Source organism: Trichechus manatus, unplaced genomic scaffold (genome assembly GCF_000243295.1).
Source record: "Trichechus manatus latirostris isolate Lorelei unplaced genomic scaffold, TriManLat1.0 scaffold00155, whole genome shotgun sequence".
NCBI lineage: Eukaryota > Metazoa > Chordata > Mammalia > Sirenia > Trichechidae > Trichechus > Trichechus manatus.
Genome location: NW_004444091.1, coordinates 3,189,748 through 3,215,882, shown reverse-complemented (window position 1 = coordinate 3,215,882; position 26,135 = coordinate 3,189,748). Strand labels below are relative to the sequence as shown.

Genomic DNA, 26,135 nt, shown 5'->3' with positions numbered 1-26,135 from the left:
AGTTATACGATGTTTCACAGCTTCATCATTGTTCTTTATCGTTGCATAGTATTCCATTGTGTGGATATACCATAGTTTGTTTATCCATTCGTCCATCGATGGGCGCTTAGGTTGCTTCCATCTTTTGGCTATTGTGAACAGTGCTGCGATGAACATGGTGTGCATATATCTATTCGTGTGACGTCTCTTGTTTCTCTAGGATATATTCCAAGGACCGGGATAGCTGGATCATATGGTACTTCTATTTCTGGCTTTCTAAGGAAGCGCCAAATCGATTTCCAAAGCGGTTGTACCATTTTACATTTGCACCAACAGTGTATAAGTGTTCCAGTCTCTCCACAGCCTCTCCAGCATTTGTTATTTTGTGTTTTTTGGATTAATGCTAGCCTTGTTGGGATGAGATGATATCTCATTGTAGTTTTGATCTGCATTTCTCTGATGGCTAATGATTGTGAGCATTTCTTCCTGTGTCTGTTAGCTGCCTGAATATGTTCTTTGTTGAAGTGCCTGTTTATATCCTTTGCCCATTTTTTCATTGGGTTATTTGTCTTTTTGCTGTTGAGGTTTTGGAGTATCTTGTAGATTTTAGAGATTAAACTCCGATCGGATTTGTTGTAGCCAAAATTTTTTTCCCAGTCAGTAGGTTGCCTTTTCACTCTTTTGGTGAAGTCTTTGGATGGGCATAAGTGTTTGATTTTTAGGAGCTCCCATTTATCTAGTCTCTTTTCTGGTGCTTGTGCATTGTTACTTATGGTTTGTATTGTGTTTATGCGATGTATTAGGGCTCCTAGCATTGTCCCTATTTTTTCTTTCATGATCTCTACCGTTTTCGATTTTTAAGTGTTTGATCCATTTTGAGTTAGTTTTTGTACATGGTGTGAGATATGGGTTTTGTTTCAGTTTTGTATAATATGTTTTAATGTCAGAAAGTGCCCGTCCTCCTTCTTTGTTCTTCTCTTTCAATATTGCTTTAGTTATTTGGGGCCTCTTGCCATTCTTTATAAAGTTGAGGATTGGTTTTTCCATTTCCGTAAAGAAGCCTGTTAGAATTTTGATCAGGATTGCATTGAATCTATAGATTGCTTTGAGTAGTAGTGCCATGTTAACAATATTAAGTCTTCCAGCCTAAGAACATGGAACATCTTTCTGTTTATTTAAGTCATCTTTAATTTCTTTCACCAGTTTTATTGTTTTCATTGTGTAAGTTTTTCCTGTCCCTTGTTAAATTTATTTCTAGGTATTTTATTCGCTTAGATGCGATTGTAAAAGGAGTTGTTTCCCTAATTTTCCTTTCAGATTTCTCATTGCTGGTGTATAGAAGCCCAACTGGTTTTTGTTTATTGACCTTGTACCCTGTAACTTTGCTAAATTCCTCTATTAGTGCTAGCAGTTTTCTTGTGGACTCTGTGATTTTCTATATATAGGATCATATCATCTGCAAATAGAGTTAATTTTACTTCTTCTTTTCCAATCTGAATACCTTTTACTTCTTTTTCTTGTCTTATTGCTCTGGGTTAGACTTCTAATACAATATTGAATAGAAGAGGTGCGAGTGGGCAACCTTGGCTTGTTCTTGATTTCAAGGGGAAAGCTCTCAGTTTTTCTCCACCAAGTATAATGTTGGTTTTTTCATATATGCCATGAATCATATTGAGGAATTTCCCTTTTATTCTAGTCTTCTTTAGGGTTTTCATCAAGAAAGGATTTTGGATTTTATCAAATGCTTTTTCTGCATCCATAGAGGGGATCTTGTCTGTGGTTTTTTTTTTTTTTCCTTTATTCTATTGATGTAGTGTGTTATGTTGATTGATTTTCTGATGCTGAACCATCCCTGCATTCTTGGAATAAAGCCCACTTGGTCATGGTATATAACTCTTTTAATATACTGTTGGATTCCATTCGCTAGTATTTTGGCAAGGATTTTTGCATCTATATTCCTAGGGGATATTGGCCTGTAATCTTCTTTTCTTGTGGTATTTTTGCCTTGTTTTGGTATCATGGTTATGTTTGTTTCATAGAATGAATTAGGGAGTATTCCTTCCTTTTCTTTCTTTTGTAAAAGTTTAAACAGGATTGCTGTCAACTCTTCTCCAAAAGTTTGGTGGAATTCCCCAGTGAAGCTATCTGATCCAGGACTTTTTTGGGGGAAGGTCGGCGGGGGGAGGTTTTTGATCACTAATTCAATCTCTTGACTTGTTATGAGTCTGTTGAAACTTTCTATTTCCTCTTGAGTCAGTTTGGGTAGGTTGTATGCTTCTAAGAGTTTGTCCATTTCATCTAGGTTTCCCAGTTTGTTTCTGTACAGTTGTTCATAATATTCTGTCATATTTCTCTTTATTTCTGTTAGATCAATTGTACTGTATTTTTATGCAAATAATACGTGCATTAGTTTTTTTGCCAACTGTGCCCTACCCTGGCAAGGTATTTTTCTAAGTGCAGCATGCCGTTGTTTTTTTTTTTTTTAGATATTGTTATAAAAAAATTAGTGTAGCACACTCCGAAAGTACTTTTGGGGAGGAGGGTGCAGTTGGCAAATGAGCAACATGGGCATTATTTTCATAAAAATATGGTAATGTCTTCTCTTTCTTATTTTGATCAGTTAAACCTTTTCTCTCTTTTTTTTGTTAGTCTAGCTAAAAGTTTGTCAATTTTATTGATCTGTTCAGCAAGCTAATCTCTGGTTTTGTTGATTGTCTATTGTTTTTCTGATTTTGACTTTAATTTTTTCTCCTCTGATTTTGTTATTTTCTTTCTTTTGGTAGTTTTATGCTTAGTTTGCTCTTCTCTTTCTAGTTCCTCAAGTTATTGAGTTAGAGTGTTGATTTTGATACCTTTTTTCTTTTTTCATATAGGCATTTATTGCTGTAATTTTTCCTCCGAGTACTGCCTTAGCTGCCTTTTCTAAGTTTTGGTATATTGTGCGTTCATTTTCATTTGACGCTAAGAGATTTGTGATTTCTTCCTGGATCATAGGTATTTTACTAGTGTGTTGTTTAATTTCCATATGTTTGTGCATTTTCCATTTTCTTTCCTGTTACTGATTTTTCACTCTGTTGTGGTCAGTGAAAATATTTTGTATGATTTCATTCTTTTTAAATTTATTGAGACTTGCTTTGTTACCTAACATGTGGTCTATCCATGATAATGGTCCACGTGCAGTAGAGTGGAATGTGTATTGTGCTGTTTTTGGGTGAAGTGTTCTATATATGTCTGTTAAGTCTGATTGATTTATAGTGTAATTCAGATCCTCTGTTTCCTTGTTGATCTTCCTCCTAGATGTTACGTCCAGTATTGAAAGTGGTGCATTGAAGTCTCCAAATATTATTGTATTGCTGTTTCTCCAATTCTATGAGTGCTTGCTTTTTATATTTTAGGTGCTCCATTGTTGGGTACATATATATTTATGATGTTGAAATCTTCTTGATTCATGGACTATATAATGTCTGTCTTTATCTCTTTTGGCAGATTTTGTCTTAAAGTGTACTTTGTCAGATGTTAAGGTTGCCACCCCTGCTCTCTTTCGGTTATTATTTACATGGAATAGTTTTTTTCATCCTTTCACTTTCCATCTGTGTTCTTGGGTCTAAGGTGTGTCTCCTGTAAACAGCATATTGTTGGATTTTTTTTTTTTTAATTCATTCTGCCATTCTCTGCCTTTAGATTGGAGCACTTAGTCTGTTTACATTCACTGTAATTACCAATAAGGAGTGACTTACTTCTGCCATTTGTTATTTGTTTTTGTGTGACTTAAGCTTTTTTGTCTTTGTTCTTTACTACTCCCTGCTTTTATGTCTTGTTGTTTTATTGTAGTGAGCCACTTTGGCTCCCTTCTCCTTTCTTATTGTTACCAGCTTGTATTTATAACATCCTAGGGTGTGTTGGTACCAACTAAAATTCAATAACATACAAGAAATTCTATACTTACTCGATACTGCTCATCCTACCATTTTGTTGTCATCATTAATTACCTCTTTATATTTGATTTGCCCTGTAACATAATTTTCTCCTTTTTATACATTTGTTATTAAAAGCATGCAGGACAAAACAATTAGAATTATGGAACGTGAACACTTTATTACTAGTCCTTATACTTATCCATGCAATTCCTTTTATTAGGGATCTTTCTTTTTATGTATGGCTTTGAATTACTTTCTAGTGTCTTTTCCATCTGCAGAACTTCCATTCGTATTTTTCATAGGGCTAGTCTGAGTGATATGAACTCTCTCGGCTTTTGTTTGGGAATATTTTAATTTCATCCTCATTCTTGAAGGACATTTTCTCCTGGTTTAGTATTGTTTGTTGGCAGTTTTTTTTTTTTTTCCTCTTGGCACTTTAAATAGTTCATTCCATTGCCTTCTGGCCTCCAGTGATTCTGAGGAAAAATCAGCATTTCATCTTATTGGTGATCCTTTGTAACTGTTTGCTTTCTCTCTCACTGCTTTCAGGATCCTGTCTTTATCCTTACTTTTTGAGAGCTTGCACTATGATGTGTCTCACTGTAGATTTGTTTGGTTTTATTCTGCTAGGGGTTCTTTTAGCTTTTTGGATTTGTAGATTTATATCCTTCATCAGAATGGGGAAATTGTCTGTCATTATTTTTTCAAATAATCTTTCTGTAGTTTTCTCACACGTCCTTCTGGAATTCCCATGATAAGTACATTAGGCCTCTTGATATTGTCATATAATTCCATTAAATTGAGCCTTTCCATTCTTCTTGTTCTCCAGCCTCTGTAATTTAGCTATTTTATTCTCTAATTTGCTGATTCTTTCTTTGCCTAATTAAATCTGTTAAATTCTTCTATTGAGTTTCTCATTTCAGTTATTGTCCCTTTCAGTTACAATATTTCTGATTTGTTTCTTTTTATCTCTTTTTTCAAATCCTTTTTCTGTTCTTGCATTTTTTCTTATTTTAGATCTTCTTTTGTGTTTTCCTTAATTATTTAATTATGTTTAACATTGTTCTAGTCTCTTCTTCCATTCTTTTCATTATTTAGTCTTCTGTAGATGCGCTTTCACTCCCTTCTTCATGTGTATTTGGATGGTCCATCCTTTTCTCTTTTCCTTGTATGTCTTGTGATTATTTGTTTGGTCATTGGAATTTTCGAGGGTGTTAACTTTTTTAAGTTTCCCCCAGTATTTGGTGTTTTTGCCTGCGCTACTTTCTGCACAAAAACTTAGGCAAGCAGAGCCTTTGGCCTTTGCTTATGATTTCTTCTCCCTGTCTGTGATGGTTCCTTCTCCTTCCCTGGCTTAATTAGGATTTGAAAGTTCCAGATCTCGGTTTTCAACTTTCAGTGTCTCCTAAACCCACCAGTGAACACACTGTGGTCAGTCTGTCCACCAGCAGGCACCGCCACTGAGGTGAGAAACGGAACACTAATCAATCTGTCCCATAGGGGCTGCAGTACCCTCTCTGGTTATTACTTCCTTCCCTTCTCTGTTTCAGTCAGAAAACCCACACCCATCGATCCCCCTTCAGGGTTAAGTGTCTCCAGTTTTGCCCCAGTGGTCCTGTGTTGGTGGGGGGAGCAGTATCTACTTAGGTGACTCGCCTCCTGGCTCTACTGTAGGGAACCTTTTGTAGGTGTTTGTATCAGCCCAGCATCTGACAGTTACTGGGTCGGAGAAGAGCTGTCACACTAAGAACAAACTCCCAGGGAGGTTTGCCTCATTGCTATCCGAACTTCCTCTTCCCCACAGTATGTCAGCTGTGGGTGTAGCCTCCACCGCAGCTTTGATGTGCTGAAAAACAGGTGAAATTGTGCACTACAGGTTAGTAAGTAACAACAAGTAAGCCCGTGCATACCTTATTGGGTAATCTATCCCTGTCCCCAGGGAAGTCTGTCCTATTGGTTTCAGAGGCCTGAGCTATGGGGTGCATAGAGAGGCAGAGTGTTGACTATGGGAACAGATTCCATTACAGGGGCCTTCTGTAGCAGTATGCAGCAAGTTTGCAGCTAACAGTGTCTGGGTGCAGGAGATGCTGACATGCTCCAAAGAGACCCCAGGGGTGGTCTGCCTTGTTGATTTTAGAGCTTAAGCTTGGGGTGCTATCCTCTGCTTCCCTATCCAGAGTCCCTCAAGGCTGAGCACTGTTTCTTTGTTGTATTTCTTGTTTATTTGTGAGGGAAGGTTGGAATGATGGTCTGTTTACTCTGCTATCTTCTTATTATCTGGAATTCTTATATAAGAAGAATTTTCTGATTGACTTTTTAGTTTTTCAGAATTACGGTTCCTTTAGAACTATTTATTAATTTTCAGAATGAGTTGTACTCAGATCACTGAAGGTGACCAATAAGGTTTTTGTTTTATGAGCTCATGGATTTTAAAATACATCACGTGTTGTAGCCCTTTGTGGACATTATTCTTTTTGATGTTCAGAACGTTCCATCTTTGGGCAGTGGGAGCCCCTTTGGGTTGGTTCCTACGTCCTTTTCACATGGCCATAATAGTCTCAATAGCTTGCTTGCTTTCTGGTAGGACAAGATCTCTCAGGCTCACCACATATACACCTGCCCCAGATTTGGAATTGGCCATTCTCCAATGAACTCTGGATCCTTTAGTGGACCATCATTGTCTTTTGAAGTAGGCAGGTCACTGTTTTTGGAAAACCAGTTTGTTGTAAATGCACAAGATATTCTAGACTAAGCTGGTGATATGAGATATAGATAAAATTATACTTAGATTTTTTTAAAAAAAGAAACTCAGGTAAAAGTGTAGAATTATTAGACAAAATGCATAACTTTGTTTCTAAATGTCTCAGTGGTTCAAGAATTATCCGTTATGCCTAAAAATAATTCCCTTATTCATAAAACAGCCAAAGATTATTTTAACGGGAAAACACTGAATAAGAATACCTAACACTTAATAAGTGTTTACTATGTAAACTCTGTTTTAACCATTTTACATAGTGTGTCTCATTTATTCCTCACGACCACCCTTTGAGATAGCTGTTGTTAGTATTCCCATTTTACAGGTAAGGAAACAAGGCACAGAGAGGTTAAATACCTTAAGATCACATAGTTGGTGCATAGTGAAACCAGGATTTGAACTCAGACGGTGTTATTTAAGAGCTTGTGTTCTTAAAATCTTTGGATACTGCTTTCAAATGGAACATGTAAATAGATATTATTTGGGTAAGTGTAAGTACAACATTTAAAGAAAAGCTCATACTATCCAGATGCTGGTGTGGAGGAGTTTGAATCGTATGACGTGCTGACACATGGCCTGTAATTTGGGGATTGGCATGTGTTTTCTGGCTGAGGCAGCATGGTGGCCAAGTGATCTGAATGATCTTGTCATTGGTCTAGAAAATAGAACTCTTCATTAGTGTTGACCTAATGAACTGGTCGCCTATACACTAGTAAAGAAGAATGAGCTTAGAAATAAAGAGTAAGCAACAATGAAATTAAAGTATCAGGTAGGGGGAGCATCAGAGGAAATCAGGCAGGGAGGCTCAGCCTTCCAGAGAAAGAACTTTGAAGGAGGTGCTGGGGGTGGGGGGTGGAGGGAGTGATTCCCAGGGGTAGGATGAAAATACAGTCAGATAAGCCCAAGGGGATGGGCCCAGTAGTCTGTGTTGGAAGCAAGAATGGCTTTCAGCAGAGCCCCTGTCAGTGGGTGGCTAGCTGTGGAGGCTGCAGTTTAAATGTGCAGTTAGGGTTGGTGGTGACTTTAGGTGATCTAGGCTTACCCCCTTCCCTTACCAGGTGGGAACATGGAAAGCCTGCAGAGGTGAAGAAAGTGAGGCAGTGGCAGGGCAGAACACAAGCTTAGGTCTTTGCCCCTGTTGACTCAGGTGTGCCTGGGCCCCTAGAATTGCAGGTAGGCACGGCCTTCCTTACCATAGGCATGACTTTCCTTGCTATAGTCGCAGCAGCAGGTCCAGGACATGGGCCAGGCTGTAGATGCATTTCTTGTTGTTGCCTGAGTACTGAGGCCAGTACAGGTGGATATGATTCAGGAGAGTTCATGTCCCTAGAAAGGTTAAGGCTTATACACACAGGACTTAGAAGCAGAGGCAGGGAAGGATGAGCGGGAAGTGGGCCCTACTGACAGTAAATGTTAGCAGACTTTAGAGGCAGGGGAGTTGGGCCGCAGAGGGTGGGGGCAATTCTTATAACAATGCTCATTTTATAAAGTTTGGAAAAAGCAGAAACCCGGAAGAAAATCACTGTATTTCTACCAGGTAGAAAGGATTTTGATAAATCTTAAGTGTGAGACTACTGAGCAAGGACAGGAGACTTGATCAGAAGAGGGTAGTTGACTAGAGTAGAAGAGGATTTATTTTGGGGAGAAGAAGGAAACGAAGTAGGAAAGAGCAGTGGAGACTGAATCGTGAAAGTCTTGAATGCCATACTAAGGCATTTAGCTTCATCGCATGGGCCATGGGGACCGCAGAGAGTTGTGAGGAAGGTGGAAATGAGAGCTGCGTGGAGTTGAGTTGTTGCAGGAACGCTCATCTGGTGTGGGATGTGGTAGGAGTGGTGAGCCTGGAAGTGAAATGGAGAGCTCTGTTTGTGAAACTGCCTTTGCACACCCTGTCCTGGGCTGAGCATCTGAAGCACACAGGGAGCCATGGCCCCCCCCTTGAAGGTGCCTCCCACTTGGTGGAGGGCACAGGGGTGTCAGCAGGTAAGTCAGTGGGGTGAATGCTCACACCTGGGCATTGAAGAGGGCAGTGGCTCTGGCTGTGGGGTTGCTGATAGAGGAGGGGAGGCATTGTCAGAGGTTCAGAGGAGATGGTTTTCATTAAATCATGAAGGTTGAGTATACATTTGTAGAGGGAAGACCAGAGGCATGAATCTTCAGAAGGTGCCCAGGAATGCATGGGTGCGGGAGAACAGAGGTTGGAGAGCAGGGTGGGCTGGTCCAGGGCACTAAGGGTCTGTCCTTAGGGAGAGACTGTTTTCCTCTGGATTCCAGGGAGACTGCCAAGGTGATGAGCCGTCCCCTGAGAAGTGACCTTCTTGTTCAGAACACCACCGCTTTGGACTCCCTGGCTGTGACCTGGGGAACCAAGCCCCTGGCCCCTTCAGATGGTGAGCTGCTATGGGTGTCCCTCCCTTCTGGGAAGGGCTGGAGGGTGGCAGCTGTCCCACCCTGTTGAATTATAAAGCCCTTTACCTGTTTGGGACGCCAGATCTTTAGATGATGGCTTTGACCTCCTCTTACCCACCATTTATCATACTTGCCACTAACTGTTCTAAACTCAGTACAGTCTCTGATCCTTCAGTTTTAAAAACACGACAAAGCGAAACAAAACAAAACAGGACATTTGGTCCTAGTACTAGCCCACACCACCACTCATCTGTCAGTTTGTTGTACTGTGGTGGCCTGCGTGTTGCTGTGATGCGGGAAGCTGTGCCACCGCTATTTCAAATAGCATTAAAGTCTTGAGTTGCAGTATTGAAGGATTAAGATCTATGGCTGCTAACCAAAAGGTCGGCAGTTTGAATCCACCAGCCACTCCTTGGAAACCCTATGAGGCAGTTCTAGTCTGTCCTATAGGGTCGCTGTAAGTCGGAATTGGTTTGATGGCATCCGGTTTGGTTTTTTTTTTTTTGATGGGCAAAATATTGAATGATTCAGGAAACATCAGAAGAAGATGGGAGGAATACACAGAGTCACTATACCAAAAAGAATTGGTTGATGTTTAGTGATTTCAGTAGGTAGCATATGATGAAGAACCCATGGTATTGAAGAAAGGAGTCCAAGGTGTGCTGAACGCATTGGCAAAAAACAAGGCTCCAAGAATAGACAGTGTGATGGTTGGGGTTGTGTGTCAACTTGGCTGGGCCATGATTCTCAGTGGTTTGGCAGTCGTGGGATGTTGAGATCACTTCCATGATGAGATTTGATGTGGTGTGATCACCTCCATGATGGGATCTACTGTGAATGGCCAGTCAGTTGAGGAGGAGTTTCCTTGGGCATATTGCCTGCATCGAATATGGGTGGACCTTCTGGCAGGGCTCATGGACTTTTGCTTACTCTGGATCCTGCAGCTGGCCCCTGTTCTTCTGACCTCTGGTTCTTGGGACTTGAGGTAACAGCTTACCTGTGGTCTTGCCTGCTGATCCTGGGATTTGTCCATCTTTGCACCCTGTGAACTCTTGCTCTCTGACCTGCCGATCTTGGATTCACCAGCCCCTGCGGCTACATGAATCAGGAGAAGCCTCTGTCCTGAGCCACGGACTTGAAGTGTTCCAGCCTCTACAACCACGTGGGCCATTGACTTGATATAAATCTCTCTGTATATTTATACACTTTACTGATTTTGCTTCTCTAGAGAACCCAGCCTAAGACAGACAGAATACAAATAGAGATATTTCAGCAAAGGGATGCAGCACTGGAGGTGCTCATTCGTCTATGCCAAGAAATTTGGAAGACAGCTACCTGGCCAATCAACTAGAAGAGATCCATATTCGTGCCCATTCCAAGGAAAGGTGATCCAACAGAATGCAGAACTTACCAAACAATCTCAGTAATATCACATGCAGGTAAAATTTTGCTGAAGATAATTCAAAAAAGGTTGCAGCAGTACACAGACAGGGAACTGCCAGAAATTTAGGCTGGATTCAGAAGAGGATGTGGAATGAGGGATGTCATTGGTGATGTCAAATGCATCTTGGCTGAAAGCAGAGAATAGCAGAAAGATGTTTACCTATGTTTTATTGACCGTGCAAAGGCATTTGACTGGGTGGATCATAACAAATTATGCATGACTTTGTGAAGAATGGAAATTCCAGAACGCTTAATTGTGCTTATGAGAACCTGTACATAGACCAAGAGGCAGTCATTTGAATAGAACAAGGGGATACTGTGTGGTTTAAAATCAAGAAAAGTGTGCGTTAGGGTTGTATCCTTTCACCATACTTACTCAGTCTGTATGCTGAGCAGATAATCTGAAAGCTGGATTATATAAGAAGAACACTGCATCAGAATTGGAGGAAGACTCATTTAGTATTATGCAGATGACACAACCTTGCTTGCAGAAGGTGAAGAGGACTTGAAGCACTTACTGCTGAAGATCAAAGACTGCAGCCTTCAGTATGGATTACACCCAACATAAAGAAAACAGAAATCCTCACAACTGGACCAATAAGTAACATCATGATAAACGGAGAAAATATTGAAGTTGTCAAGGATTTCATTTTTCTTGGAACCACAATCAATTCCCACGGAAGCAGCAGTCAGGAAATCAAAGGACACATTGCATTAGGCAAGTCTGCTGGAAAAGACCTCTTTAAACTGTTCAAAAGCAGAGATGTCCCTTTTAGGACTAAGGTGTGCCTGACCCAAGCCATGGGTACTTCAGCCGCCTCATATGCATGTGAAAGCTGGACAATGAATAAGGAAGACCAAAGAAGAATTGATGGCCTTTGAATTATGGTATTGGTGAAGAATATTGAATATACCCTTGACTGCCAGAAAAGCAAACAAATCTGTCTTGGAAGAAGTACAGCCAGAATGCTCCTTAGAAGCAAGGATAGTGAGACTTTGTCTCACATACTTTGGATGTGTTATCAGGAGGGACCAGTCCCTGGAGAAGGACATCATGCTTGGTAAAGTAGAGGGTCAGTGAAAAAGAGGAAGACCCTTAACGAGATGGATTGACACAGTGGCTGCAACAATGAGCTCAAGCATAACAACGATTATGAGGATGGTGTGGGATCGGGCAGTATTTCGTTCTGTTGTACATTGGGTCACTATGAGTTGGAGCTGACTCAGTGGCACCTAAAAACAACAACAACCGGCACACAGATACGGAAGTGAGGTGCCAGGAGACGCCACAGTGTCCCTAAGAGCTGCTGGTGGGATGGGTTTGGGGCCCTGGCCAAGCAGGAGATGTGAGTTCAGTTTTGTGTAGGGTCTACCAGGCCAGGCACACCCAGACCATGTGAGCCTCCGGTCCCCATTGATGGCAGGGGACTTGGAGCTGAGCATTTTCCCTGCTCAGCAGAACCCACGCCCTGCAGTCTGCTGGAAGATCTGACAGCTTCCGTGCCAGGCTGTCCTCATGGAGACGGGGCCTTGGCTGCCCACAGCACCAGGCGGAGGAGCCTGGGTTGTTTTTCCTTTAACGTATTTATAACCTTGTTATCTGGCCTGATTCTGGGCTCATTGAGTGTGGGGGTTGCCATGAAGCTTACTCCATAATCTGCACCCTGGCTACTGACTAATTTTCTTACTCCCGCCCATGTATTGAAGCATAGATTTTCACTCCCCCGCCTCCCCGCCCTCACCCTTGCTCCCTGCCCCCACCATTCTTGGCTGCAGGCACCTCCCCACCTCTGTGTCCCCAGCCTGCAGTGGTAGTGGTAGCCCATGGCTTTCCAGCCTGGATGGCTTTGCTGGACTGATTGACGCAGGTGGGGGCTCTCAGAGCCACCTGCAAATGACAGGAGCCGAGAAGTAAATGAAGGAAGTTTATTTTTACATACTGTCAACTGGAAATAATCAACTTTATTTAAAGTGAGTGTGGATTCAGAGAATTAAAAAAAGCACCCAACAACTCTCTAGGGCTGTTATGGGAGCCATTTTAGGCGTCTTTTGGAGTGATTCTCCAGCCTCCATTGGTAGAGGATGCAGGGTATATGCAGGGTGAACAGGGAGCTGGATAGCCGTGGATGGACCCCACTCTCCGGGCCCCCACTGCTCATCCTCATGGTTCTGGCTGGGCAGAGACTGTCCTGTCTGGTGGAGGGGAGTTCCTTCTGCCTTGATGTGGGCATTCAGGAGGCAGGTGGAGGGCGGCAGAGGTCCTAGCTAGAGCTCCGCGTGCCCAGTTTGAGAGTGGCACTCTGCCCCTTGAGGAGGGCCAACCCCAGTGTCGTGCATCCCAGGCTTTGTTGTCTGTGGTTGTTCTGGCCCTAGGGCCCATGCAGACACTTGGTACTTTTTAAGAACTAGATTATATTGGCTCCACGATTGTTGTATTATTAGAAATAGCTATCTACCTAGGTACTGTACTGGCCCCTGTGCTCTTTCTGTCTTCAAATAGCTGCTTCTTCTTCCCTCCCTTTTGGGTGGGTCTTCATGGTGGTCCCCTGATCTCTGGTCCAACCCTGTGTTTGGCCTATCAAGTGCCAGGGCCGTGTTGGTCTTGATTTGCCTGTGTTTGTTTTGGCCAGGGAAGTTATTTATTTATTCATTTATTTATATTTTATTGTGATGAAAATATACATAACAAAACATATGCCGTGTCAACTGTTTGTACGCGTACAATTCAGTAACATTGATTACATTCTTCAAGCTGTACAGCTATTCTCGCTATCCTTTTCCAAATCATTCTACCATCATTAACATAAACTCAGTACTCCCTAAGCAAAAATTGTCCTTTTCCCTCTCCTTCCTACCCCTAGTAACCATTAGTAATTTTTGGTTTCTGTACATTTACCTGTTTCATATAAGTGAGGTCATACAATATTTGATCTTTTGTGATTGACTTATTTCACTCCACATAATGTTTTCAGGGTTCATTCATGTAGTGAGTGGCATGCATCAGGACTTCATTTCTTTTTATGACTGAGTAATATTCCCATTGTGTGTGTATACCACATTTTATTTATCCATTCTTCCCTTAATGGCTACTTGACTTTTCTCCACCTTTTGGCTATTGTGAAAAGTGCTGCAATGAACATTGGTTTATAGGTTTCTTGTTTGCGTTCCTGCTTTCATTTCTTCTGGGTATATACCTAGGATTGGAATTACTGGATCATATGGTAGTTCTATGTTCAACTTTCTGAGGAACGGCCAAACTTGTTTTCCACAGTGGTTGTACCATTTTACATCTGTGGGGGAAGGGGGATATTTTTATGTATGTGTTTTTGTAACTTTGATTATTTTCAAGTAGGTAATATATGCACAGGATACAAAACCCTACACAGTGAAAAATAAGTCTCTTTCTCCCGACCCTCAAGCCATTTGGTTTCCCTCCTGAGAAGTAACTACTATTAACTGTTACTGGAGTGTTTGGGAAATACTCTGAATATTTGAGCATATCTGTGCAGACATGATTTTTGCACTACAGTAGGTGCTAAAGTGGGGAGGATTCTGTACTAGAAAGAGCATGGGGTGGGGATCCTGGCTGGGGCATGTCCCTGTGTAAACGTGTGACCCTGGGCAAGTCCGTGACCTGTGAGCCGTGGGCTGGCTCTGCTGACAATGAAACTGCTCCTCCACACCCCATGAGGTTAGGGAGTCAGTGTGGGAGCTCCTGGGGGAAAGGAGGTGGTTCTCGGCCAGTGCTGAGGGTGTGGCTGACAGGTATGTGACATGAGGCCTTTAGGGAGGGCTAACAAGTAATTCTAACTTTCTTCTCTATGTACATTTTTAAAGGGAACCACTTTTTTCTTGATTATAAAAATATCTGCATGTTGTAGGGAATTTGGATAATACCGAAAGGTACAAAGAAGAAAATCAAATTACTTGTTATTTTACCCCCTAGAGGTAACCACTAAGATTTAATGTATATCCTTGCAGTCTTTTTTAATGTATACACAAATGTGCGTGTGTGTTTATGTACATGTGTACATATACTTCTTCTTGGAAAACTGAACTTACACCCTACATAAAAGTTGACTGTCCTCTTTACAGTTTTATAGTGTATTGAAAGTTTCCCCCTACATCACTAAACAATCTTCGAAAATACTTTTTTTGGTTGCGTCTGTGTCATGCTGACTTTTTTGCTGCTCCGTTTAAAAGATACAGGTATGCGCCGCATAGCGTCCTTTTGAGCCACGTCTGACCGCATATATGTCCATGGTCCCATAAATTTTTTCTTTTTTTTTTTAAGGGTAAGTCGCTCTCCTTTTGTCTGTTATTTCCCCCTAATGATTTAAAAAACCCAGGCCCCCAGAGTGAACGAGCGCTGGGGCTTCAGCGTGCATCCCAAGTCCCCCAGCACCTCAGTTCCCTCCTGGCTCCTGCTGCGGCTCCTCTGTTCCTGCCGCAGGTGCTGGTCAGGCCTGGGGCACTCGTGGGCTCCTGGCTCTGGGCGGCAGCAGCAGCGCACAGGATCAGAAAGTGGGCCACACTAACAGCAAAGCAGCATCCAGGGCCACCACTGCCAGTGCGTTCTCGGCACCTGCACACGAGCTCCCTACTCGGTCCCCGCAGCCACCTTTCCATGCCCCCGTGTGTCCCCTGCCCTGTGCCCGGCTGTACACAGACCCTCCCCCCCACTTGCCACAGCTGTGCACCGGCAAGGCCAGCCTCTTTTTACCCAGTGGATACAGCTCTCTGGCTTTGTCCAGTGGGCAGGCAGCAGCGATGGGGGCTGCCAGCCAGCCTGTTCCTGCCCCTCAGGCAGGCGGAACAGAGGGTGGGGCTGAGTGTATAAGGGACTGCCTGTACGTAATATGGTGTTCGCACAGTGTCCAAATCGCATAATGTCCTATTTCACAGAATATACTGTGGATGTGAAGCCACACATGACTGTATTGATTTTCGTTTCTTTTACCCCACCCTGTTTTCTCATGTTACTGAACCCAGGCATTGAGCCTGCTGTGGCTCTTGATGTCCCTGTATATAATCAGAGTTTCTCCCACATTGACCTGACCTTCCCCAGTGGCCACTGGCTGGCTGTGTGGGCTGTTTAACGCTTGCATCCATTCTGATTGGCCAGTGCCTGTGCTCAGCTGATGTTCAGTGGTGACTTTTGAATACCATCCCTGGATGAAATACTTTTAGCCACCACTTAACTGTCACTGTTCCCCCCCCCCCTTTTTTTCCTGTTTCCTTTGGATAGGAAGTGGTTAAAGCTTAGACAACTTGGGCTGTAATGGAGGCCCTCATGCATATTAGGTGTGCAAGGTAGACCCAACCCATTGCCACTGAGTCGATTCTGACTCATAGCGACCCTGTAGGACAGAGTAGAACTGCGCCATAGGATTTCTAAGGTTGTAATCTTTACGGAAGCAGACTGCTACATCTTTCTCCCATGAAGCTGCTGGTGGGTTCATACTGCTGACCTTCTAGTTAACGGCCAAGCCCTTAACCACTGCTCCACCAGGGCTTCTTGCAAGGTAGACCAGGAGTATGTAAATACATTCTTGTCAAAACACCATTCCCAGTCCCCTTCTTTGACTGGTTCCAAAAAAATAAGAGAAACCCATTGCGGTCGGGTCGATTCCGACTGCTAGTGATTCTGTAGGACAGGGTAGAACTGCCCCCATAGGGTTTCCAAGGAGCGACTGATGGATTCGAACTGCCAACCTTTTGACTGGCAGTGAGGGGCTAGTAAGGTTCACCCCTTCCCAGCTCCTTTTCTATGTTCAGTTTGTATATAAATGGGATCATAATGCATGTGTTGTTTGCATGTCTGTGTGGCTCTCTACCTGCCAGATTTCTTCTGCTAGTCTCTTGAGGTGCCTGGTGAGAGATGACTTAGCTGCACTTCTGTTGTAGTGCTTTGTGTTCATAGGTGTTGCCTTCTCCACGGTTAAGCTTTTGTCTTTAATCTTCATCTTAAACTCATATAGTGGAATATGAGTCTAAGCTTATTTTTATACAGTGTTTACATTATTATTAATATTGTTAAGTTTTATAGTGAATATTTTATTTTTTAGCATCATCTTCTTGGCCAGGCCCATTGGTATCTGTGTGGTGTTTCTAGATTGCGTGTTACATGTGTAATAGGCGTAGACAATGGGATTTGGTTGATTTGGGTGTTTTTAGGCTGTCTCACTAAACATGTTACTTACATTTTAATAATGACACAAACAGTTTCTTTTCAATCCTGTGGATTTTATTGGAGAAGATAGAGGCTAGGGGTTGGATTAGGACTGAAGTTCAGCAGCTTCAGGCTGACGTTTTGTTTAGTTTTTAAGAGAGGGACTGCCTGGCAGTCTAGAAGAGACCGAGCACCTATAAGCCCTAGGATGTTATTAACAAGGGCACTGTGGTTAATTAACAGGCCTGATTCCCAAGCTTTGTGAAGACTGGGAGGATCAGGCTATACCTTTGCATGTGGTTGCAGATTCTTTTTCTGAACAGGAGGATGCTGCACTCAAGTTTCTTCTCTAAAGCTTTCCCTTTCTCCCTGTGATTTCCTTGGAGACCTGTGTAGGGAAGATTAGAAAAGAAATCACCCATAAAGAGAGAGGGAGTTTCCAGATACAAAAGCAAATAAGATTTAGATAATTTTGTGAATTTTCAAACTTTGATTCCTTCTTACAAATGGACTTAAAAATGGTGTGTACTTGGGCTGATTGTGGTGCTCCTCTCCTGTGTGTTTTGATGGGTTAGCAATTTAAGTCTCTTACTCTTTCCCAGGCGACAGGAGCAGTTTCAGAAAAACCCTGACAGTTACAATGGTGCTGTCCGTGAGAACTACATCTGGTCGCAAGACTACATGGACCTGGAGGTCAAGGTGCCAGTGCCCAAGCACATCATGAAAGGGAAGCAGGTAACATGCCCCCGATGGGTGGCAAGAGTTGCTCTTGACTGGGTGGTGCTTTGGCTCTGTTCTCACATGTGGCTGGTGGTAGAGGTTGCCGTCCACTGGGGACTTAATTAGCTAGTTAGAGAGCATTAACTTTATTTAGCAAGGCAGTCTTATACATTTTCAGGAGTTGGGCCATCTGAGTCTGTTACTGAATGATCCTCTGCCAGGGAAGGAACATATGACGTGACGTGTCGAGGGTGGTGGTTTTGGAATCTGGCTTCAGGACTTGAGTGACATAGTTTTTAATTTTTCTACTGAATTCTTTTTTTTTGCCCCAAGAATATGCTTCTTGTGGTTGCTTTGCTTTCTGCCCTCCTTCCTGCCTGTTAGGTTTCTTCTAGTGGGTGTGCAGATGTCTTTCCAAGTGGAAGACAGCAGGCCTCTGTTCTTACTCTGAGGTAGAGCTTCCCTTGGATGCTGTGTTCCCCTTCATGGCCCTTTACAGGTGTGCTGAGCAAAGTCACTGCATGCGTAGGACCTAGTTTTAGATTACCGAATCTTTGGGTTTTCAATGGAATATGCCAACATTACCTTTGTGAATTCTAGATTTTTCCTGAACAATAGATCTGCTTTCAGCCTTCCCTACTGTCTAAGGCTGGATTCTCTAGAGAAGCAAAAGCAGTGAAGCATATATGTATATATATATAGAGAGAGAGAGATTGAGATTTATCTCAAGGAAATGGCTCATGTGGTTACGTAGAGGCTGACAAGTCCCAAGTCCGTGGGTCAGGTGTCAGGCTGGAGGCTTCTCCTGACTCACATAGCGGCATGGGCTGGCAGACCCAAGATTGATGGCAAGCTGCTGGCTCACAGACTGCGGAGGCCAATGAATCCCAAGATTGGCAGGCAGTATGGCAAGCCACTGGTTCAAGTCCCAAGAACCAGAGGTCAGAGGATGACGAGGTAGATACAGGATCCAGAGCAAGCAAGCAAGCTTTGCCATAATGTCTGTATGTGTATTGGATGCAGGCCACACCCCTGAGGAAACTTCCCTTACAACTGGTTGGCTGATCACCTCAGATCACATCGTGAAGGATGACTACATCATTACATAACTGCCAAACTGCATCATTACATACAGCCAAACCACTGAGAATCACTGCCCAGCCAAGTTGACACACAGCCTTAACCATCACACTTACAAAAAGTCTGGTCAGCTAAACTTAAGGTAGTAGCTAAAGTATGTTCACATAGTATGTATAACTTCAGTTTCCCTAGGCCTTACCAGCCCAGGATCCAGTAAATTCACATTAAAAAGAGGAATACAGTAGAATAACACCTTCCCCAAGGGACTGGTTCTGAAGTCCATGTGTATGTAGAGTGAAAAGCATGTTGCCAGTGTAACCTTTGAAAATCCTTTATATGGCCCATGAGGTAGAGTTCACGTGACTTTGTGTACACAGCCCTGTGTGGTAATGTGTCTGTGTGTGTGGAATGTATGTGGTAATGGCCAGTACATCACAGAGAGGAAAGATTTGTAATATAATTCTATGGTACTTTAAATGCCGACCTCACAGTGTAGCGACGTGTTTACACAACAAGAGGCACAAGAGAATGGAGAGTAGAGAGGAGGTTGGGAGCAAGTGTTCACAGCTCCTGCCCGCCCCAGGCTCATACACAGGCAGGTGCCCACCAAGGTGATGTCCCAAGGCCTTACCTACCTCTTTATTTGTTCACATCTTCTCTTCTTCCACTCCCCCTCCCCGCTTTGTTGCCATTCACATGAGTTAAATATGCATGTGAGAGGGCTCTGCTGTGAGCTCAGCTACCTTGACTCCTAGCACCCTCTTGTGTAACGTCCTCTGCAAACCTTTCTGAGGGTTACTTTGGGGCCCCCAGAAGGCATCTCAGGCTTGAAGGCATGGCCCTCTGCCATGGTTAGTGGTGCCTGCTGTGAGGACACTGATGGCCTGACTGGAGCCATGCCTGGCTGTCATCCTTGCTGCCCTGCTAGGACCCAGCGTGCTGTCCCACCCCCTCTGCGTTGTTCCTTGTCGTTTGCTGGTGTGCCACTTTCTTATGGGTCTCCCATGGGAACAGCTCTTCCAGCTTCTCTGTTCGGCTTCTTTCCTTGGGGTGCAGGTGTTGCTAGAGACCTGCAGCCAAGACAGACACTGCCTGTCGTCTTCATCTCTCCGTCTCTCCCTTCCACCACAGATGCAAAACCACTTCTTTTTCTTCATTCAGAAACACTCCCCCCTCCCTTTTTCAGCCATGTCAAATGTGTGAAACCCGTCTTAACCTCAGCTGGTTGTCCAGTGCTACATAAATAGCACCTGAACTTTTAAAAGGTAACTTGGATATAGATAAATGTTTTGGAGGTGGCCCAACATAGCAGAAAGCAGAACTATCTTTTATTTCTCCCTTCCTCTCTCTTCCCATCCCCTCTCACTACCTCTTACTCCCATCCCAATAGATCTCTTACCAGGTGATGCCTGACCAGTTGGAATTTTAGAATTATAGAACTGAGAATAATTTTAGGATCTAAGTTGGTCCAGGTAACTAGGGACCATCCATATAGAAATGTACACTTCAAATGTCTATTTCCTTTCTGTTTTTAATAGGTCATTGGTGGCTATGCCTGACCTTCCTACAGGAGAGCTTTCCAGAGAAGGGCAGGGCTTGTTGGAGTGACTTGTCCAGCATCTTCTTAGGGTTTCAGTAGGTCGGGTATTGATTTTCATTTTGTTTTTTGGTAGGATTGCTTTGTATGTAGTTGAATAAATTATGAAAAGTATTGATTACCATGCTTCATTCACCTGGCTTAAAAAATGACAGTGTCTTGCTCTGAGTCCTCCATGAAGTTCTGGAATTTCCTCTGAAAGGACTTGTATTAGGCCCAACTTAAAACTAATTATTCTCTTTCTTTGATGCAAGAGACCCAGGCCGTTTGACAGTTTTAGCTACACTTCCCACAGCAACCCATGAGAACTGGCCCATCAAAAGCATTCTCTCACTGAGCACACCAACTCACTGGGGCCTTAGTCTCATGGCTCTACCGGGATGAGCACCCAGCTGGAGGGCCCAGCAATCCTCTGTCTTGTCTTGCCTAGTGGCAAACTTCCATGCCTCAAATTCAGATGTGCCTCCCTCAGGTGGACTTCTCATAGTTTCTTGGATGTTGGGCTTCACTTTCGCTTTAGGAGGAATTTGCTCATTGGTGCATTCAGCATTTCTTGAGCAACTGCCTACCATGTGACAGCTCTGTTCCAGGAGCTGGGGAGATGGTGGTCACCCAGACAGACAAGATGGCTCGTCCAGAGCTGATGTTCTCCTAGCGGTACAGACAAGAAAAGTGAGCAAATGAAGGAGGCAATTTCAGTTAGCCATTAATGCCATACAGAAACAAACCAAAAAAAAAAAAAGGATGATTTCTTTATTCAAACTTATCTGCGCTGGGGCCTGGTCTAGGTACCTTGTAGATCTTAGCCCCTCTAGTTTGGTCTTCCTCACAATCCTGGAAGGTAGTTACTGTTTGCATACAAGGAAATGATTAAGATCAACTTGATCAGGTTTCATAGTTCCGAAGTGCAGAGCCCAGGATGCGAGCCTGTGCTCCCTGTGGGGACCCCCCATTGCAGGGCAGGGACAGAGCGATGCAGGGTGGGACATGCTCACATCTGGCACTCAGAGAAGGCTCAAGGTGATAGTGGACATTTTTAGATGTTTATGACACTGGGACCTAAGAAGTGGCTTTCCGTTGACTTACTTAGTATTGGCATTTTTGTGAAAGCCTTGAACGTTTGTGTTATACTTCCTCTCCTATGTGGCTCAGCATTTTCCCTTTTCTCCTTCAATAGTGGTCCTCCCCTACTCCTCTCACCCACGCCCCGTCATTCTTATTACACTGTAAACTTCTTTTAAAAGTTCTTCTGTCAGACTGAATTGCTGGGTGGAGGGCTGTGGGGACCATGGTCTCGGGGAACATCTAGCCCAATTGGCATAACACAGTTTATAAAGACAATGTTCTACATTCTACCTTGGTGAGTAGCATCTGGGGTCTTAAAAGCCTGTGAGCAGCCATCTAAGATAGTCCACTGGTCTCACCCTTTCCGGAACAAGGGAGAATGAAGAGAGCAGAATACGAGGAAAAGATTAGTCCAAAGGACTAATCGACCACAGCTACCAAGGCCTCCACCAGACTGAGTCCAGTACAGCTAGATGGTGCCTGGCTACCACCACTGACTGCTCTGACCGGGATCACAACAGAGGGTTCTAGACAGAGCTGAAGAAGGATGTAGAACAAAATTCTAACACACCCAAAAAAAGACCAGATTTACTGGCCTGAAAGAGACTGGAGAAACCCGGAGAGTATGGCCCCCAGACCCCTTCTAGCTCAGTGGTGAAGTCCCTTCCGAGGTTCACCATTCAGCCGGGAATTGGACAGCCCCATATAACAAAATGGGACTAATGGGGCACAGCAGTCCAGGGACAAGGACTAGAAGGCAGAAGGGGACAGGAAAGCTGGTGATAGGGAACCCAAGGTTGAGTAAGGACAGTGTTGACATGTAGTGGGGTTGTTAACCATTGTCACAGGGCAACATGGGTACTAACTGTTTAATGAAAAACTGTTTTGTTCTGTAAACCTTCATCTAAAGTGAGAATAGCAGTACAACTGGAAGATCGTAATCGATGTCACCGAACTGTGCATGTAGAAATTTTTGAAATGGGTGGTGTATCTTTGGCTATGTATATTTTCACCAAAAAAAAAAAAAAAATTCTTCTGTCAGTTTCTTAGTGATCTGAGAGTTTTTACTCCTGCCTCACTTAAAACTTTGGAATAGGCTTATTTATATGTATCTCTTGGGTTTTGCTGGCATAAGGGTTTTTTTTTTCTCAGTAGCCACATTTTTTTCCCCTGGACTTGCTTCCCTGTTGTTCTCTAAATGTCCACACCGAGCTGTCAGAAGTTGTCTTAGTTATCTAGTGCTGCTATAACAGAAATACCATAAGTGGATGGCTTTAACAAAGAGAAATTTATTCTCTCGCAGCCTAGTAGGCTGTAAGCCAAATTCAGGGCACCAGCTCCAGGGGAGGGCTTTCTCTCTCTGGGTTGGCTCTGGGGGAAAGTCCTTGTCATCAGTCTTCCCCTGGTCTAGGAGCTTCTCAGGGGCAGGGACCCTGGGTCCAAAGGAAGCGCTCTGCTCCCAGCATTGCTTTCTTGGTAGTATGAGGTCCCCCTGTCTCTCTGCTCCCTTCTCTCTTTTATATCTCAAAAGAGATTGACTTAAGACACAGCCTAATCTTGTAGATTGAGTCCTGCCTCATTAATATAATTGCCTCTAATCCTGCCTCATTAACATCATAGAGGCAGGATTTACAACACAGAGGAAGATACCATCAGATGACAAAATGGTGGACAATCACACAATACTGGGAATCATGGTCTAGCCAAGTTGACACACTTTTTTGGGGAGGCACAATTCAGTCCTTAACAGAAGTGTTCTTATTTATTTTATTCTTTATATAATTTCATTTTATTGTTGTTGAGAATATACACAGCAGACCATACACCAATTCAGCCGTTTCTACTTGTACCATTTAGTGACATTGACTGCATCCTTTGAATTGGACAACCATTCCCACCATCCTTTTCTGAGTTGTTTCTTCACCACTCACACAGCCCCCGAAGTGTCCTATCCAGTCTTTCAAGTTGCTGTTATAAATTTGATCCCATACAGATAATTCTTCAAAGAGCATAATGCTCAAGGTAGGCATTCTTTACTAGTTAAGCTAAACTATTGTTTGGTTTTAAGAAGACTTCAGGGGATATTTTTGGTTTAAAGTTCAAAGATTATCTGAGGGCAGTAGTTTCAGGGATTCATCCAGCCTCTTAAGGCTGGATTCCATAAAATTTAAAATTCTGTTATGCATTTTCCCCCTTTTGATCAGGATTTTACTGTGGAATCTTTGATTAAAATGTTCAGTAATGGTAGCCGGGCACTATCCAGTTCTGGTCTCACGGCAAAGGAGGCAGTCGTTCATGGAGGCAATTAGCCACACATTCCACATCCTCCTCCTATTCCTGACTCTTCCTTCCTCTGTTGTTCTAGGTGAATAAAGACCATTTATGCCTTGGATGGCCGCTTGCAAGCTTCTAAGACACCAGGCACTACACATTGAGCTAGGAGGTAGAACAGAAGCACTGAACATGTTATCAGGCCATTTAAATGGGATGTCCTGTGAAACCATGACCCTAAACCTCCAAACTAAGAAACCAAATCTCACGAGCATTCTGGTTGTACATAAGCAGCCTCAGCAGCTGCTCTTTTTTTTTTTTTTTTTTTTGTCGTCATTGTAAACATGTCTATCACACTTTTGCCAGTTCAACTTTTTATAGGTGTGCACCTTATTGACAGCAATTACAGTAATCTACTGTGCAACCTTACCCTTAATCAATGCAGTATTTCCATCACTGTTAACCCCCTTTCCCCCTCCCTTTCACCCCTGGTAACCAGTAATAACCTTCGTTCTCTATACATTTGCCTTTTCTTATTTTTTTTATATAAGTGAGGTCATACAGTATTTGTCCTTTTGTGATGACTTATTTCAATCAGCATAATGTCTTCTAGCTCCATCGATATTGTAGCATGCATCAAGACTTCATTTCTCCTACAGGCTGAGTAGTATTCCAGTGTATGTATATACCACATTTTGTTTATCTATTCATCTGTTGTTAGGCATTTAGGTTGTTTCCACCTTTTGACTATTGTGCAGTGAACATTGGTGTGCAAGTCTCTGTTTGAGTCTCTGCTTTCAAGTCTTTTGGGTATATACTTAGTGGTGGGTCATATGGTAGTTCTATTTTTAGTTTCTTTGAGGAGTTGCCATACTGGTTTCCACAAAGGCTGAATCATTTTGTATTCCCACCAGCAATAGGTAAAGGTTCCATTTGCCCTGCATCCTTGACACCATTTGTTATTTTTATTTTCCTTTTTCTTTTAATCTTAGCCATCCTAGTGGGAGTGAAATGATATCTTACTGTGGTTTGTATTTGCATCTCTCTGATGGCTAATGATGCTGAGCATCTTTTCTTGTGTTTTTGGCCATTTGAATGTCCTCTTTGGTGAAATGTCTATTCAAGTCCTTTGCCCATTTTATGATTGGTTTGTCTTTTTGTTGTTGTTGAAGTTTTATATAGATATTGGTTATTAGATTCTTGTCAGATATATGGTTTCTGAAGATACTCAGTTGGTATATTGTCTTTTCACTTTGTCTTTTGATGAACAGAAGTTTCTAATTTTTATGAGGGCCCATTTATGTATTCTTTTGCTGTTTGTGATTTGTTATTTTTAATTAAACTGTTTTATTGTGTTTTTGGTGAAAGTTTACACAGCAAATTAGGTTCCCATTTAAAAATTTCTACACAATTTGTTCAGTGACATTAGTTACATTTTTCAGTTTCTCAACTTTCTCATTATTTCCATTCTGGTTTCTCCATTTCCAGTAATCTAATTTCCCTGCCCCCTTGCTCCCTTGTCTTTGCTTTTGTAAAGGAGCACAGTACTTTTGGGTAATACTGTTTATTTTATGAGCCAATCCATTGTTTAGCTAAAAGATGACCTCATGAAATAGTTTGGATTCAAGGTTTAAAGAGTATCTCAGGGCAATAGTCTTGAGGAGTCCTCCAGTCTCAACTAGTCCGGTAAGTCTGAACTTTTTAAGAATTTTAGTTCTGTTCCATGTTTTTCTCCCATTCTATCTGGGTCCACCTATTGTGTTCCTGATTAGAACGGTCAGTAGTGGTAGCCAAGCACCATCTAGTTCTTCTGGTCTAAGGTAGATAAGGTTGTGGTTCATGTAGACTGTCAGTCCTGTGGATTAGTATCTTCTCTGAGTCTTTCGTTCCCTTCTTTCTCTTTTACTCTGCATGCATAGAGACCAATAGTTGTATCTTAAATAACAGCTAGCAACTTCTAAGATCCCAGACGCTGTTCAACAAACTAGAACATAGAACATAAACTTTGTGTCTGAGTTGTTCCATAAGACTATGGACCTAAGCCTTCAGATCCCATAAACTAATCCCCCGAGATGTTTAAGTCTAAGAAGTATCTGTGTTTGTGTCCTCTATGTGCTTTATTGTATACATGAATATATATGGGTGCATACACTTATATATATATATATATATATACACACACACACACACACACATATACACATCTGCATATAGATAGATCTATATATGCCCATATATATACTTACCGATACATTTGTATGCATACATACATATACATGTAACCACACTTCTGTTTTTTAAGTTGTTGTCGCACAGTTGTATATGTCTTTGCTTTACCAAAAACATCCTTTTTCTTGTATCCTTTTGTTTTATAGTGTTTCTTTTATTTTTATTTTTTATTTATTTATTTTTTTAATTGTACTTCAGGTGAAGGCTTACAGAACAAATAGTTTCTCGTGAAGCAGTAGTACGCATGTTGTTTTATGACATTGGTTAACAACCCAACATATCAAACCTCTAAATTCTCAAGGTTTTTTTTTTGGTGAAAATACACATAGCCAAAGATACACCATTTCACAAATTTCTACATGCACAGTTTAGTGACATTGACTACGCTCTTCCAGTTGTGCTGTTATTCTCACTAAAGATGAAGGCTTACAGAACAAAATAGTTTCTCATTTAACAGTTACTACAAATGTTGCCCTATGACAATGGTTAACAATCTCA

The 26,135-nt window shown here is 42.4% G+C and overlaps 1 protein-coding gene across 1 annotated transcript in view; it reads left to right on the top strand.

Annotated features, from left to right (window-relative positions):
- Window positions 1–26,135, top strand: part of NUDCD3 (NudC domain containing 3) — a 208,249-nt gene that overhangs the window by 119,246 nt on the left and 62,868 nt on the right. Inside the window, exon 3 of the mRNA XM_023740448.1 lies at window positions 17,278–17,410. Coding sequence (XP_023596216.1) covers window positions 17,278–17,410 — 133 coding nt within the window. The remainder of the gene's footprint in view (window positions 1–17,277; window positions 17,411–26,135) is intronic.